General features: G+C 40.0%; 3 protein-coding genes and 1 non-coding gene across 13 annotated transcripts in view; 1 reads left to right on the top strand and 3 right to left on the bottom strand.

Moving 5' to 3' along the window:
* Positions 1-10,664, top strand: part of tir-1 — a gene marked incomplete at both ends in the record, with an annotated part of 32,053 nt that extends 21,389 nt beyond the window's left edge. Inside the window, 4 exons of one of the 8 annotated variants that reach the window (NM_065383.6) lie at positions 24-138; positions 8,620-9,654; positions 9,811-9,928; positions 9,977-10,664. In NM_065383.6, coding sequence (NP_497784.1) covers positions 24-138; positions 8,620-9,654; positions 9,811-9,928; positions 9,977-10,071 — 1,363 coding nt within the window. Of the gene's footprint in view, positions 1-23; positions 139-6,742; positions 7,280-8,619; positions 9,655-9,810; positions 9,929-9,976 lie in introns of those variants that run through there. The other 7 variants (NM_001026080.5, NM_001381812.1, NM_001384059.3 and 4 more) reach the window with 7 other exon arrangements.
* On the bottom strand, positions 9,085-9,105 carry 21ur-15583. Its single transcript, NR_052211.1, has one exon.
* A 2-nt stretch (positions 10,665-10,666) lies between the features above and the next one.
* On the bottom strand, positions 10,667-12,400 carry rpl-3 (Large ribosomal subunit protein uL3). Of its 2 annotated transcripts, none has more exons than NM_001026083.7 (4): positions 12,027-12,400; positions 11,674-11,809; positions 11,185-11,625; positions 10,667-11,049 (listed from the first exon to the last, which is right to left on the bottom strand). In NM_001026083.7, the coding sequence occupies exons 1-4, from the start codon at positions 12,389-12,391 to the stop codon at positions 10,786-10,788; spliced, it is 1,206 nt and encodes a 401-aa protein (NP_001021254.1). In that variant the 5' UTR covers positions 12,392-12,400; the 3' UTR covers positions 10,667-10,785. The 2 variants fall into 2 exon arrangements, 1 of the variants encoding a protein (NP_001021254.1); NR_002368.3 differs by having other exon boundaries at positions 10,784-11,047; positions 11,183-11,623; positions 11,672-11,925; positions 12,025-12,389.
* A 755-nt stretch (positions 12,401-13,155) lies between these two features.
* acs-19 (Acetyl-coenzyme A synthetase) lies at positions 13,156-15,765 on the bottom strand. 2 transcript variants are annotated; one of them, NM_001026035.4, is made up of 5 exons: positions 15,690-15,765; positions 14,929-15,646; positions 14,689-14,804; positions 14,304-14,630; positions 13,156-14,252 (listed from the first exon to the last, which is right to left on the bottom strand). In NM_001026035.4, the coding sequence occupies exons 1-5, from the start codon at positions 15,710-15,712 to the stop codon at positions 13,424-13,426; spliced, it is 2,013 nt and encodes a 670-aa protein (NP_001021206.1). In that variant the 5' UTR covers positions 15,713-15,765; the 3' UTR covers positions 13,156-13,423. The 2 variants fall into 2 exon arrangements, with proteins under 2 accessions (NP_001021206.1, NP_001021205.1); NM_001026034.6 differs by having other exon boundaries at positions 13,157-14,252; positions 14,929-15,639.
* Between the last annotated feature and the right edge of the window lie 1,087 nt (positions 15,766-16,852).

Below are 16,852 nucleotides of genomic sequence, written 5' to 3'. Positions count from 1 at the left end.
ATCTGAAAATATAAAATTTGCAGACTGCTCCCAATGCTTCAACCATCTCGAAGACGGGAAGCTCGAAGTGTCGCCGCATTTCATTTCACACTTGAAGCAACTATTAAGAAGGAGCAGAACAAGTTGGACGTTTTTCAGGTGTGTTCTCTTTTTCTTTTTTTTATAGTTTTTTTGTGTATTGGTAAGTATTGACAGCTGGAATAACTTTTTTTAGAAAATTTTTTTTTTTTCTTAAGAATAGTATCGAAAAACTTGATTATACCGGGCAGATTTTCCGTGACACTTAGCTTTAAGCTCTTTCTGTTAGTTGGTTTGGCAAAAAATGGTTTAGGTAGGCACAAATAGGTCAAGGTAGGCACAATCCCTGTCTGACTGTCACCTACTATATACAAACAGCTAGGCGTAATCGAGTAGCATGAGACAATCAACCTGACTTGTTGAAATTTGCTTCATCTTCTTTCGGGTTTTTCTGTCAGAATTTAAGACTAATCCTATGTAGGCAGAAAATAGGTCTATGTAGGTACGATACCTACCTGCTTTGAAATCCGTCTACGCCTGACTTGTGCCTAGGCGAACCATATTACAATACCCTAGTAAACGTAGTACTAAACTTCCCTCTCAACACACATTTGAGAAACAGTCTCTCATTTTAAGATGATTACAAATACATAGTTTGGCGAAATATTTCGAAATACAGTAAATTTCGTCAACTTTCTTTTTCTGATATTGTCCATTTTCCCCCTACAACTAAACAAACATTACATGCCTGTGACAAAGGTGTGGTCAATTGTGTGGTTTATGTTTTGCACTTTTTTCATTTTTTTTTCGGCAACTCGGCAACTTTTTTGCAAAAACATGTTTGTTTTCAAATGGAAAGTACATTGACCTTCCCATTTTTTAGGCAGAGACAAAAAAATTTCGACAGTACTAGACTGTTTTAATGTTCTTTTCACAAGTTTTTTAGTCTCATGGTGCAACTGACATCTCATTGGCTTATATTCAAGAGACAACCCGTGAGGCGTCGACTGCTTTCTAAACTTTTTTGTTGTGGCAGGCGCAGGTTGCCGACTTTATCTAGTTTCAACAATTGCAAACTCTAGACGTAAACAGCCATAGTACTTTGGTCTATATCTAGATCTAGTCTAGAAACAGGTTGATATTATGGCATTAATTTCAATGCCTTGCTAGAATTAGGTCACAAATTGAAAAACATGAAAACAACATAAATCTGATCATTAGGTAGTCATCGGATTTGTGTAAGGTCAGTAGTGAACTAATTTACAAGGTTAAGGTCATTATTATTTTATGGATCTGATCATGTTGACCGCCAAAATTGCAAAATCACGCTGGAAACTTTGATTGCCGAGCGTACAAAAATTGAAAAACTATAAAACTTGTTTTCCGGTGTCAGTTGCACTCGGTGCAAGGAAATTTTGTTTTTCCACAATGATATTTTAGAAATTTACGGAAGTTCCCATGATTGATCTATAGGTAGAAGTAATAGCCTGCAAATTTTGGTTTCTTGCTACTCTCAATATAGTAGTATAAAAATAGTAACAGCTGATGTATCATGCTATGCAAATATGTGTAATTTTTGCTGATAGTGGAGGGGAAGGAACTGTTCAAAATAAATAACTTGCTATTTCAAAAACTCAATTTTGAAATGGTTATGAAATAGGGTTTTTTCCGGTTTTACGGAATTTCTATGCAACGTAAATTAGGCGTACGGGTATGCCTACATGCCGCCTGCCTATTAGCTTGCTTGCCTAGAAGTCGACCTGCCTATTTTACTAAAACCGGTTATTGTTAAATTTTAGGGAAATTTTTATATTTAAAAAAATTTCAGGAAAGATTTTAAAAAAATACAATTTTAAGATAACTTTTATGAAGGCGTCGTTTTTTTTTTGTAATTTTCCGAATATAATCAAAACTCAACAACCACCAAGCTACAGCCGACATCTCACTGGTTTTCCATAAGATCCGCCTTCGAGAAACGACCCGCAAGACGTCGGTTGATTGCTGAAATTCTCGAAAAAACTAAGATTTTCCTTTTTTTGAGTTGCCGGAATATATTTTTTTAATTCAAATTTTTGTTTTCAATGGAAAAAAAAACATGAGAAATCGTTTTCCTCAAAAATTAAGTTTCTTGGTAAAAAAATATTGTGTAGGCACGAAGAAGGCATAGGAGACCTCGTAGGCAGTCTATTTTACAATATCTCGGCTGTCTTCGGTTTTATCAAAAAATATTCAACTAGTAAGATATATGTTACATCGTTTTCTATATTTTAATAGTTAAGCACTTTATGATCAAATTGCACACTACTACACCTCTTGTACTTAATTAACAAATAAAATTCATCCGTTTTTACAGCATGAATCATAGTGCTTCTAACAATAGACTTGAACTTTCGTGACTTCTCGTCCCCCTCGAAGTTCCCCCTACATACAAACAGGTTTAGTGGGTAGCAAACGTCTTATCAGTAGCAACATAATAAATATAATGCTCTCAAACTCAAATAAACTTCCTCACAGTGTGTGTGTGTGTCAAAAAACACCTCCCACATTGTTTTCCCTTCCCCCTCGTGGGGTCTCGATTCTGCGTCAACAGAAGCTGCTTGGCATTCCAATGCGAATTCCGATCTACTTGTGATAGAGAGATGATAGGTGTTGCCCGGTGAATTGATTAACGAATGGATGAATAAATTAATAATCGAAGGGTGAAAGTGGTGATTTTCCCCCCGCGCACCTATCCCCCCCCCCCCCCCCCCCCCCCCCCCCCCCTTCTCGGTTCTTTTCTTATTCGACCGGATGAATCATCTCGGGGCTTCACTGCAAGAAACAATACGCCGACATGATGACGCATTCGGCAAGAATGAGAGAATTTGTTGCACGTTTTGAATGCATACTTTATATGGAATTTTGGAATTTAATATCTTCCAGAAGAAACGAATAGTCTAGGAGACAAGCTGAAAAGATCAGAATTATTTTTGCATAGCGCCTAAACGCTTCTAGACTTTGCTTGGTATCTTATAAGGCTTCCAGATATCGATGCACCATGTTTAGCAGGGCGAACTTTGGAAGGGCCCAGTGAAAGTTTCCAGGTACCGCGGAAAGACGAGTAACTGTTCCAGTGAGTTGAGCATAGATTCCATGCAGGCGCCAAAGCGCCTACCGCGCCTGTGAGGCCGGGCAGGTTTCAGGCGGGTGTCGGGCCCTATACCCGCGCCTGCCTCCCACGGAAATTGTAAACTTTATTTCATCAAGATCTTGGCGAAGTTTGAGGTTTTCCGAATAAAGCAACCCTTCCCTGAAACCTCGGGCATAAAATTTCCTCCGATTCGAAAGATGTTTGCTCCAACTGATTAGAATAATGGCGCCACTTCGATGATGATGATGATGATGATGATAGTTATCATCAGCTTCATCATCAAACCCATCAATACGACCATCATGGCGCCATTTTGCAAAGTTTCTTGCTCTTTCTCTCCCTCTTAATACTTCCACTACCCTATCAGAAAGCTTATCACACGCTTCCCCTCCAAATTTTCGTCGTAACACCCTTGATCGCGGTGCAATCTGACTCAAAAATGATCTGCTACGTCACAACCTCTTTTACGAGTGATGATGACCTACACGAAAATCCGGCTGATGACGTAGGCAACTCATAGTACAAAAACCGTCACGGTAATCCGGCTACAGGCGGACCGGCCATAATAATTGTCACTCGGCCAGTGAGTGTGATGACGTAGACGATTCTGAATCAGACCCGACGACCATTCTGCAAATACACATGGCTTCTCCTTCTTCTTCAAAGACCCATTAAATACTTTCACTTTCTCCCTGTAGCCACCAGAGCGGGGTCTTCGCTGAATAAGATTGGGGGAAATTACGCAATATTGGTGCACAAAATTGCATCACACTTTGAGAGAGTCCTCGTAGAGGAACGGTATGGTAATTATAGGCATCCCGCAGAGAAGGTAGGATTAGTGCTGCGACGTCACGACTCGGATACCGCAAATTTGAATAAAGGTCCGAAAGCTTTCCAAAAGGAACGGAACTCCAGCGGTCCTATAGTGACGGGGTCCCACTTTGACCGAGGATCTTGGGTCCTAAAACTTGTTAGGAGTAAGCCTGAGCTGGGTGAGCCCCGACAGGCCTTGAGTCACAGTTAATTAGTCTTACCTAATAAGGCACTACGGACCTGAATACCGCAAATTTGAATGAACAATTGTACCACCTATTGCCACCTGTTGCATTATACAAAAGAAGATCAGAGAAGAATACTACCGTCACGACGCAATGCGCCTCTGGAGGTTAACCGCTGACTGTTCTTTGAATTTTAAACTTAATTCCCCTTTCTTTTTATGGGCGCAACAATCAATGTGACCACCAGCCCCAGTATCACAAGTGGTGTTCCATTCTTTGCTTAATTCCCCGGCGGATGATCACGTGGCTGACCAATCACACTTGTTTCTTTTCTTCTTCCTAGACAGATTATACATTGTTGGTAAACACGGGTTATAATATTAACTAAATGGTCGAAATACCATTTCCATCCATCCTAACCATCGACCGCAAACATGACAGGGCACGATGTTTTAGACGACAACACATAACCTCATAGTTAGTGTTCCAGATCGCCGAAAATAGACACAACTGGTTAAGAGTAGAGGAAGCTTCTTTCAGTGTCTGTGCATCTCTCTGTAGGTCTGTGTCTGAATGACAAAGTATCAAAGATCAAAAAAACAGTGACAGCTGAGTGAAAGAGATGGTAGTAGTGGTGGCAGGGATGATCTATATTTACGACCATAGACGCCTTGATCCTTTTGTAGTTTTTTATTCGATTGTTTTTTGTTGTACTCTTACTATATGACTCGTAGTCAACATGCAAAATCGTAGTTTTCCTTCTTTTTTACCACTATTTTTTGTTTCCATTCTGGTGCAAACACCTTTCGCCAAACACAAAGGTCTGCAGGCTGCCGGCTGTCAGCTGGAGGTACCAAACGATTGCCGACAATTTTAGAGTAGTCGCCTGTCAAAAATTGTCTAGAATCTACCCCCAATTACTCCAGAAAGGCACGAGACATTTCCAGTCATCATTTTGTCGGTACTTATGAGCATAACCTCCAAAATGATTATGCCACGTGGCGGGAAACTTGTGCTTTGTGTTTGAACAAGACCCACTTGCCCTTTCTATTATAGACACCTTTTAAACTGTATTTTGTCACGTAGACAGGTACACATCGTACTTTGTAGCCTTCTTGAATAGGTAGAGTTTCTTACACACACCAAAAAGAAAGTTTCATGGTTTGTTTTCCTCCCTTTTTTATATCTGATTGTGAATTCAAATCAGCAAAAAAAAGATGAGCAAATATTTGAGAAAGTGAGCACAGCCCTCTTTTGTCCATCATCCGTTGCTCTACCCCGGAAGAGAGCCCCCGACACACGCTTGAGAACCGGTCCCAAACCTGGTGTGGTGACCTTTTGCGGAAGCGCCGGTATACGGCATAAGTGTCTTTGCGGAAACAAATTAATACGAAACTATTGCGAAACATTTCACATTCTCTCTGAATGCATTACCATTGAATGGCATTCCATTAAGATGTAATCAAGATTGTAGCCCCCCTTCCGCGCGGAAATCAAGAGAAAATATCATCTTATCAGCATCTAAGAAGACGTTGACTAACCGGAATCTGTTTCCCTTTTTGTCCGCCAACCCCACGTGGGTTTTATGGACCACGTCTTCCAAAGTTTGAAGTGTTGATGGTTTGATTTGCAAAGTCGCCGCCGCAACTAAATGAACACCGCCAGATCGGAGACCAAACAGTGAATGGATTTAGGACGACTCCTAGGTTAGGAAGCTTACCGTTTGCAGAGCGGATTTTGTGTTGGGACTTTGATTGATTCGAATTTCGAACTATAGAGAAATCAGTCCTCCAATAGTAAAAGATCCTCGTGCAGACTTCAAAGAAATCAAAGTTTTAGACGCGAGAAGACCAAAAACGAGTTGTCCCAAAATGGTTGACCAATTACGTTGTAGCCTCTATGGGGCTTATATTCAAAGCCATCAGGTTTCAGGAGACATTAAGTGATCTATTATTTATAGTAGTCAGATGATTTCCGATTGTATTCTTTGAAGATCAACAACAAAAATAGATTGATAAGATGAAAAGGCATAGATCACCAACTATGTTCTTTGTCGACAGTCAATTAGTCTTTCATACTTTCGTACAGACTCATGAGCCGGTTAGGTTCTTGAACACTACCCGAACGTCTTTCGTGGAAATTTTCAAAGAATCAAATAGCCGACCGAAGTACGTTTCGAAGATCAGAGGCAAAACATTCCCCCCTCCTCCCATCTCCCTCTATTATAATATATAGGTTGATAAGCCTCATGTTTGTTTGCATCATCAATAACCTTGAACATGATCTCTTCCCAGCTTTTTCTTTATTTGTCTTGAACTCTGAAGCTCATAGACCCCAGACCCTAGCGTGTCCACAAAACAGTAACAAACATGTGCTCTTTCCTCATACTGTGTTTCATGGAGCATCACCATCAGCAACACAACAACTTAGTCAATCTCCGTCTCGTTGTCTTATGCACTATCTCGATGCCCCGCGGGAAAGCGGTGAACTGTATCGCCACTAGAGACACAGATTGTTGCAGACACGAAGGGCGGAGTTTGTCGGCTGGCGGGAGAGGAGAAAGACCACCCCTCCCGTGTCAGTCAGTCAGTAAGACAGTCCCCACCTCTGAATGTGTGCCCTAGTCTCATCTCCAATGGTTTCACTACCGTTTAATGAGAACGTTGCCCCTGAATGCAGACGTAACCTGCTTCCAAGATTCGCTGCAGTCTCGCCAAGACCTAAAGCAGCAGTTACGCCATTCGTGAGCACACCCTCTTCGTCGTCTATTACTTCATTTCCTTATTCTCTAAAACTTTCAAATTCCAATTCAAACTGTTCAAGTCTCTCAAGACCATCCAGTCTCACAGATCTTCCGATCTTATTACGAGACGTAGAGGATCAGATGTACGATGACGATGAGACGCCTATAATTCCATGCGGATCACCATCGTCCAGCAATTCCATGCTGGCACAGATTCAATTCCATCCACCTCCAACTGAGATGAACAGTCCATTAAAGACTTCCTTAAAGAAGCTTCCCATGAAAACTGCACTAGTTATCCGACCACAAATGTTCGTCAAGGAGAACAGTGTGCAGTTGGAGAGATTCCGAAAGTCCAAAACTCGCCGATTCTTCCACCCGTATGCAAAGGTATGTCTGAAAATAGATTTTCCAACCTAATTCATCGTTTTCCTATCAGCTGTCTTATCACAATAGTATGCTATGCATACAAAACTTTTTTTCTTTTTTCGTTAGATATTCTCAATTCATAACTATGTCTTATCATCATCTTTTTTTTGCTAGACATCGTATTTATTTCTGCATAATTCTTTGATCTTTGTTGCAAAACTTGTTCCATTGATTTGGTGTCAAGATCTAGATCAGATCATTTCGAAAAGTTGCGAAACGTTCCGATTGGTCTTGTTTTGGTCTCTCACTGGACACAACACGAGCTCGTGCAAACATACCTCTCCCACCTCCTCCATCTTCCTTTTCTACCCAATTCAAATCATTCACACTCGATTTTCCTTCACTGATCTGTATTTTGTGTATGTCACATTTTCCTCCTCATAAAACCGGATCCTCTCGCCAGTTTTTTTTTCGTAGTTTATATTGTTTGAGTTCTGTGTGGGTGTGAGTCATCTGTGAGCCCTCATCTTTATTCCATAAATTTTGGACAGTGTCGCATCCGGTGGGTGGAACTATTTGGGAGGCTTCTCCCATCAACATACTTCCGTGCTTTTCACTCGTTTTTTTTGGAAATTTTTAATCGTTAATCGCTGCTCTCTCTCGAAAATTGATAAACTTTAAAGGGCGACGCCCTAGAAATTATCTTATCGTTTTTTTTAAAGGACAATAGTAAACTTTTCGCATTTTCTCAAATGAATCAGATCCTTCCAAAAGAATTCAAAACTTGTAGTGACCTTCAATCACACAATGAAATGAGTAACAATTACTCACACATCCGATCGTTAGGATTTGAATTCAAATGTGAGCATAACTGTGAGCATATAAGTGACCATGCCTCACACTCTTCATTGCACCATTTGACCGATTGCGTGAAGATAACGTAATCGGTCGAGCAGAGACCATTTGAAATTCTATACGTATAGAAATCTTCTTCTTGCCCTTTTTTGAATTTCCATGACATCTTAGATATGGCGCAATGAACTTGACGCAACTAGGTTCTATGAGTACGGTACAGGTGGTTTTGTTTGAACATTCCTATGGCGCAACTGTAATAATGAGGTCAACCACAGGTGGACGGGGCTTAATTTCCTCATTCTTGCTCAGTACAGTCCTGCCAGTCCTGTTGCTCTTTTATCATATTTCATTACTTATCTCATATTCCTCTGGCTATGACAGTTTCCACTCCTGAACGAAAATATCAAATGAAGAAAGTTTTGAATTGGGTATGCCAGCTGTCAATACCGTTTTCTATATCAATATTTCAAAAAAATATTTACAGTCTAATAAGATTTAATTTTCAGGAAATCGGTGCAATCCAAGCATTAAAAGAAGTGGCCTCCTCTCCAGACGAGGTCGCTGCCAAGTTCGCCTCCGAAGCACTCACGGTTATCGGCGAAGAGGTTCCCTATAAACTCGCTCAACAAGTACCTGGCTGGACATGCGCAGATGTTCAATATTGGGTGAAGAAGATTGGTTTTGAGGAGTACGTTGAGAAGTTCGCTAAACAAATGGTCGATGGAGATCTTTTACTTCAATTAACTGAGAATGATCTGAAGCATGATGTTGGAATGATCTCTGGACTTCATCGAAAACGATTCTTAAGAGAGCTTCAAACATTAAAAGTTGCTGCTGATTACTCATCGGTTGACGAGTCGAATTTGGACAACTTCTTGATGGGATTAAGTCCAGAACTTTCTGTTTACACCTACCAAATGCTCACAAATGGAGTCAACCGGTCTCTTCTCTCCTCACTCACCGACGAAATGATGCAAAACGCTTGTGGAATCACGAACCCGATTCATCGACTCAAGTTGACACAAGCATTTGAAACCGCAAAACATCCGGATGACGTGGAAGTTGCAATGCTCTCCAAGCAAATTGATGTCTTCATTTCATACAGAAGAAGTACAGGAAACCAACTCGCAAGTCTCATTAAAGTACTCCTCCAACTCCGCGGATACAGAGTGTTCATTGATGTCGATAAGTTGTATGCTGGAAAATTCGACAGCTCATTGCTCAAGAACATTCAAGCCGCCAAACATTTCATCCTTGTTCTCACACCAAACAGTTTGGATAGACTTTTAAATGATGATAACTGTGAGGATTGGGTGCACAAAGAGCTGAAATGTGCATTTGAACACCAGAAGAACATTATTCCAATCTTTGATACTGCATTCGAATTCCCAACAAAAGAAGATCAAATTCCGAATGATATTCGAATGATTACAAAGTATAATGGTGTTAAATGGGTTCACGACTATCAGGATGCATGTATGGCAAAAGTTGTACGTTTTATTACTGGAGAGTTGAACAGAACGACACCGACCACCAAAGAAGTGAGTTTATTCACAAAATATTATATTGCACGAGCACAAAAATTTGAGAATACGTAATGGTAACAAAGAAAACTACAGTACCTCCTTTAGTGACTACTATAGCTCTTTATGTGCTCGATTTTCGAAGGTTTTATCAATTATATCTTTTATTTTCAGATGCCTTCTATCTCCCGAAAAACTACCCAACAACGGTGGCAGACCACAAATACAGTAAGCCGTACTGGGCCATCCAGAAGCATCGGTGGACCAAGAATGGAACCTCCTACGCCAACGTGTAAGTTGTTGAAACATCGTCACTTGGTATATTATTTAATTTTTTTAGTCTTTTCAGTTACACCAACTGGATCACAAGAACGTGCAACATCGACGAGAAGGAAAATTCAGCCTTCTGCATCCACAACTTCCGATCGGAATTAAGTCTCTTCTTTAATCAATACATCAAGTGCCGGTTCATTTTATCCATTTTCCAACAAAAAACCAATTTTCTTCAACCATCCCAATATCAAATATCAAACTCCCAATGTCTTTCAATCATCCCACACGAAAGTTTTAATGTATTTGACCCTCATTTTAAATCAGTCAAAACCTCAAAAAAAGTGTTCCACAAAAAACTGGAAATTCAAAGCGTAGAATCTATGATTTCAACTGTCTCTCTCTCTTCCTCATTTACCCAATGCCCTGCCGTTTTCTGCAAATAATAATAATAATTGTAATAATCTCTATAAATTATGTGATTGATGTCTTTATGAAACCAAAAAGAAAACTCTGAAACTTCACTTTCTTATAATCTTTCTGTTTATATATTCCGATCTCCATCTGTTTCATTCGTTTCACTTTTTCTGTTTTATTTCCTGCAACGTGTAATAGTCGATCAACCCCCAACTCAGGAACCCATCAAATTCGAACCCTTTAACTCCCTCTTTAAATTGAACTTTTTATCTTAACAATTACCGGGTCTAACACCCTTCCAGATTTCTAATGTTATACCTAATGAATGTTTCGGATTATTATTCTTCAATACAAGCAGCATAGTCCTTCAGATTCAACAAAAAAGCATACTCAAAGTGTATTCAAAATGTGAACAGTGAAGAAACATTTGATAACAATAACAATTTATTTGAATAAACAAATTTAAGCCTTAGCTTCGGCCTCGGCAAGGAAATCTCTCTTGAGTTTTCCCATGAAAGCACGCTTCTCGGCTGTGGTTTGGAAGCGACCGTGTCCGGTCTTGGAACTGGTGTCGATCCACTTGAGGTTGATCTTCTCGTGGGCGACTCTCTTGGTTTGGGTGATGAGCGACTTGCGGAGGGTGATAAGACGCTTCTTTGGTCCGAGAACGGCTCCACGAAGCATGATGTAGTCCTGGTTGACGATACCGTATCTTGGGAATCCTCCCTAAAACAAAACAATTATTAAAAATTCATGAAAATTGATTACAACGCCCGATGTTCTCAGATAAAATATAGTCGCCATACAGAGTACGAATTGCAGACTTTTTCTTCATAGAACGGTGAAAAAAATAAAACGAACCATTGGGGTGATGGTCTTCTGGGTAAGATCGAACTCGGTGGATCCGTTGTTCTTTCCTTCCTCAGTGAGAGCAGACTTTCCAATACGGTAGATCTTGTTGTTGATGATGGTACGGTGATGGAATCCCTTTTGTCCAGCACGAGCGACAGTGAAGGCGACACGAGATGGATGCCAAGCTCCAATACAGGCGACCTTGCGGAGACCCTTGTGCGTCTTGCGAGGAAGCTTCTTGGTGTGCCATCTGCTGGTGACTCCCTTGAATCCGTGACCTCTGGTAACTCCGATGGTGTCAATCATCTCATCCTGAGCGAAGACGGTATCAACCTGGACTTGTTTCTCGAGATGCTCGCGAGCCCAGTCGACCTTCTGCTCGATGGTTCCTCCGTTGACTTGGATTTCGACGAGGTGAGCCTTCTTTTGGCGACGGCGAAGGATCTTCATCTGCAAAATATAACTTAAGAATACAAACAAACTAAATATAAATATTACCTGAGTGTGAGCGATCACACGGATAGAAGAGCAGTACTTCTTCAGCTTGGCGAAATCAGCCTCGATGAGCTTCTTTCCATCCTCATCTTGCCACTTCTTGGCGTACTTGGTGAAAGCCTTCTTCTTGGATTTAGCCCTGTAGTTTCTACGATTACGAACAAAATGCCTTTCAGCGTACAGGACGCTTTAGCCACTCAGTTCGTTTACCATCATGTACATAAGTACAGCGGAAGGCAACCGACTTAGAAACGCGACTGCAAATACAGACTTGTAATCACGAAACCACCAAATGACACCAAAAACGCACCATAACACTGAATACAAAAAACGAAATAGTTGAAAAATAAACTAACCAGTTGCTGTAGAAGCGACGACGAGCTTCCTCGGACAAGTGCTCGGCCCAGATGGTGGTAAGAGCACGTGGTCCTTGTGGGGTGTCGACGTATCCGGTAACTCCAGCAATAACCATTGGTGGGGTCTCGACGATGGTGACGGCTTCGACAACCTCCTTCTTGTTAACCTTTGATCCTGGCTTATCGACATCACGGACGATATGGGTCATACCGGCCTTGTATCCGAGGAAAGCGGTCAAATGGATTGGCTTGCTCTTGTCATCCTTTGGGAAAGCCTTGATTCTTCCACGGTAAGTGCGGGAGCGCTTCTTTGGGGTGAATCCCATGTGTCCATGTCTCGGGGCCGAAAACTTTCGGTGAGACATTGTTGTACCCTGAAAAATATTAATTTTACGAAAAAATTATAGAAAAAGCATGAGCGAACAAAGAATAAAAATTGCGTTTTCGGTTAAAAAATTTTTTAAATAACTACTTTTCTAGACAGATACTAATTTGAACATTTTAAATTTAGAATTGCACGTAAAAAAACAAAATTTATTCGAAAAAAACATGAAAATTTTAGGCTAAAACAAATTGAAATGAAGTTTAGGCCAGTGAAAGGCGTTGGGAGACCCACACACTCGGCGCACACTTGTGCGTCGCAAAACACGCTTTTACCGTAGCTGTGGCGGCGGAGTGTACAAGTGTACGACAAGCGCGGTTGTTTGAATTCGATTTCTTTCGCAGTTGGAGAGATTCTGCAAATAATAATGTTTTTAAATACATTGTTTTTTAACGGGAAATATTCATGTAAATCAAGTTTTATTTTGAAGCATCATTATATAATCAAGAAAATCGATTTGCTTTGTTCAAACGGCCTATCAAAACAACACACTTTATGCTTAAAATAATTCATTTTCCTGTAATTTTGCAATGCAAGTTAAATCAAATATTATTTTGTATTGAACTTTCGTGGTTTTTATCATAATTCATAAAAATTGAGCTAAACATCAGATTCACTGGGCATATGAAATGCATTTCTCCATGTAAGTATTTAATCTTCTTCTTGTAATTTCATGTTTCGTGTTTTAATTATCCGAATAAGCCAAAATTGTTATCTGAAAATCTGAAATTGAGTTAAAACAATTAATCAGTTCTGAATCATTTACTTGTTTTCTAATTTCGAATTCAGGGTTCAATAAATTACTGGGGGAAATTACAACACTGGAATTTAATTCTACACAGGAGTCAATCAGGGAATGCATCTTGATTACAAAGAAGGTCATGTTGGGGTTAAAAGTTTAGATCTTGCATTGATTCTGCAGAAATTACAACGATAGAGGGGGAAAAGAGAAGTAATACAGAAAAAGTAACATTAATAGTAAGAATTGAATTGATTTACAATTGTTCAAGTTCGTTTATGCACGTGCAGAACGTCCAGAGATTAGTTGTTTGATGACAGATTCGTCGACTAGAGTAGTAGTATCACCGATTCCACTTTCGGATCCTTCAGCAATCTTTCTCAAGATTCTTCTGGTAACCTTGCCGGAACGAGTTTTTGGAAGTCCTGGAGCTTCTTGGATAACATCTGGAACAGCCAATGCACCAATTTTCTCGCGAACTAGTTTCTTGAGCTCAGCCACAAGCTTTTCATTGATTCTCTCTCCAACATTCAAAGTGACGAATGCGTATGGGAAGGATCCCTTGATGTCATGTGGAGCAGCAACAACGGCAGCTTCAGCAACTTTCTCATGAGCCACAAGAGCTGATTCAATTTCAGCAGTAGACAGAAGATGACCACTGACATTCATCAAATCATCAACACGTCCAGTTATCCACAAGTATCCATCTTCATCACGTCTGGCACCATCTCCAGTGAAATAGTATCCATTGAATGGAGCCAAATAGGTCTTGACAAAGCGTTGCTCATCTCCATAGATTCCACGCATCATTCCAGGCCAGGCACGATCAAAGCATAGTGATCCTTCTCCCGGACCTTCAATAACACGACCTTCAGCATCCAAAAGAACTGGAGATGCTCCGAAGAATGGCATTGCAGCTGCTCCTGGCTTCATTGGAGTTGCTCCTGGAAGGCATGTGATCATGTGTCCTCCAGTTTCAGTTTGCCAGTAAGTATCCACAATGGATACATTGGAAAGTCCAACTTGCTTGTACAACCACATCCATGCAGCAGGATTGATGGGCTCTCCAACTGTTCCGATAACCTTGAGAGTTTTGCGAGAAGAGCTGAAAATTAAAAATAAAGATGCTGAACAATTATTTTTGAATAATTATTACCTTTCAAGCCACTGATTTCCGAGAGCCATAAGAGCTCTTGCGGCTGTTGGTGAGGTATACAGCTTGGTCACACCATACTTATCAGTGACATCCCACATTCTAGAAGGAGTCGGATAAGTCGGCACACCTTCATACCAAATTCCCTTGAGCCCATTCATCAAAGGTCCATAAAGAAGGTACGAGTGTCCGGTGATCCATCCACAATCGGCAGTACACCAGTAAACATCGTCTTCTTGTGCATCAAAAGTGTATTTTGTGGTTGCGTAGGCGTACGTCATGTATCCAGCTGTAGTGTGTTGAATACCTTTCGGTTTTCCGGTTGAGCCACTGAAAATTAACAATTTGAATTAAATGAGAAATAAGTAAATTCTAATTCTGAACTAACGATGTGTAGAGAATAAATAGCGGATCTTCAGAATCCATCCATTCTACCGGGGAATCCACGCCTGCACACTTGAGCATCTCCGAATCGTAGATGACGGTGATATCGGTGTAATCGACCTGAAAAATGTTTTTTGTTGTAATTTTAAATGAAAAATCAATAAAACTTAATTTTTTTCTGGTTTTTCTGAATTTGAGACTACTTTGAGCATTTTAGAGCATTAAATTTATTATATTTAGTTACCTTGGGAAGTTCCACTCCATCAGGCTTCGTGACTCGTTTTAAGTGTTCCACCATAATGATAGCTTCCACTTTGACATCTTCCTGCGATGCGAGAACGGCAGCTGCATCCGCAATTGACTTGAGCCCAATTGGTTTAGCTCCTCGAAAAACTCCGTCCGCCGTAACCAAAACTCTGCAGCGAGCGTCGACAACACGAGCGGCAAGTGATTCGGCAGAGAAACCAGCGAAAACAACAGAATGCATTGCTCCGATACGGGCACACGCAAGCATTGCAACTGCTAATTCGGGAATCATTGGAAGATATAAAGCAACCACATCGCCTCGTTTGACGCCATGAGATCTCAGAACAGCGGAGAATTGGACTACTTGGGCGTGTAGCTCGTTGTATGTCCAGGTGGAGGTGTCGGTTGGCTCGTTTCCTTCGAAAATGTAGGCGATTTTGTTTCCATATCCACGTTTAATGTTTCTTTCCAAACAGTTGTACGAGATGTTAGTCTTGGCTCCATCCATAAACTTGACGAAGACATTTCCAGCTTTCGAGTCGAAATTCCATTCGAGACCCTTAGAGGTTCCTTGTTCGAAATGGAGTTCAGATGAGACGGTACGCCAGAACTCGTCAGCATCGTTGATCGAGGAACGGTACAAATCGTGGTAAGATTGAAGGCCAGCACAGTGAGCACCGGCAAGGAGTGGGGCTGGAGGGAGGAAAATCTGAAATCTATTGGTTTTAAAAGTATTCTTTCGAAGAAATAAATTCTTACATCCTCGTCGAGACCTTCTCCATCGTTGGCTAGGTTGAACTTGACGCGAACGTCCGACATGATGAGATGCAATAACCTGAAAATGAGGCACTTTATGATAAGAAAATGCGGTAAAACATGCGAAATATGGCACCATAAACCGTGAGCAGGACAAAGAACAAACACTTGGAAAAGAAAAGAAAATAGAAAGAAAAAAAGGAAAACTGGAGAAAACAAACTCAATAACACAACGCGAGAAATACAATTTCGTTTCGTTTTTTCTTCTATTTATTAGATTTCTCACAATTTGTTACCAGTAAAGTCACGTTCTATATTTCAAACTACTCCTAAAATTCGGTTTGAACAGTTCTCTGATAAACGAATTTCGAAGAACGATCAGAAAACAAATCTACGGTTGTGTGTGATCAATGGGGTCAAACGGTGGACGAAAGGGGACGGCGGAGAGAGGAAAAAGTGAGAGAAAATAAATAAAATTGACCTTCGAGTGCAGAGTTTTGCTGGTATTTTGGTCAGAATTGATTATGAAAATCTGAAAATTACCGCCGGGAAAGTTGAAAATTTGACGTGGAAACGTTTAAAAAAATAAGATGAGAAAGTTAGTACTGTAGATGTCGTCGGATCAAGTGCACAGTACGCAAGCACCGTTACGAAAAATTGCACTAATTGCTCAATTAAATTTTTTTAAAAAATTAATTTTTATAGTGTGTTTTGTGTTTTTTTTCTGCTTTTTTAATGATTTTTAAAGGCTTGATTATGTTTTTTTCTCAAAATTTGAATAATCAATAACATTAATTAATTACTTTATTAAAAAACCACATTTGGCATTTTAATAAAGCAAGTTATCGCGACAAACGGCAAAAATGTCTCTTTTTATAAAAATTGTTTTTTTTTGAGTTAAGAGAAGATGTGGAGTTTTTTGAACTACATTAGTTTTCTAAAAATTTTATCATCTAGATTTTGAGGAAAAAAGCAGATTATATATCTTTAATCTTGGTTTTAAAATTTTTTTAAAAAGCAGAATATTAAAGTAAAATATTATAAAAAGAAAAATTCGTGTTTGCAAAATTTGTTTGAACGGAACCTTGCAAAAATGATATTTAGCAGCTAAACTAACTGAAAACTACTGCATAAAGCTTTCCCAAAAAGAGCTACCATCCAGAAAA

Source organism: Caenorhabditis elegans, chromosome III (assembly GCF_000002985.6).
Source record: "Caenorhabditis elegans chromosome III".
NCBI lineage: Eukaryota > Metazoa > Nematoda > Chromadorea > Rhabditida > Rhabditidae > Caenorhabditis > Caenorhabditis elegans.
This window is presented reverse-complemented; position numbering and strand designations above follow the sequence as displayed.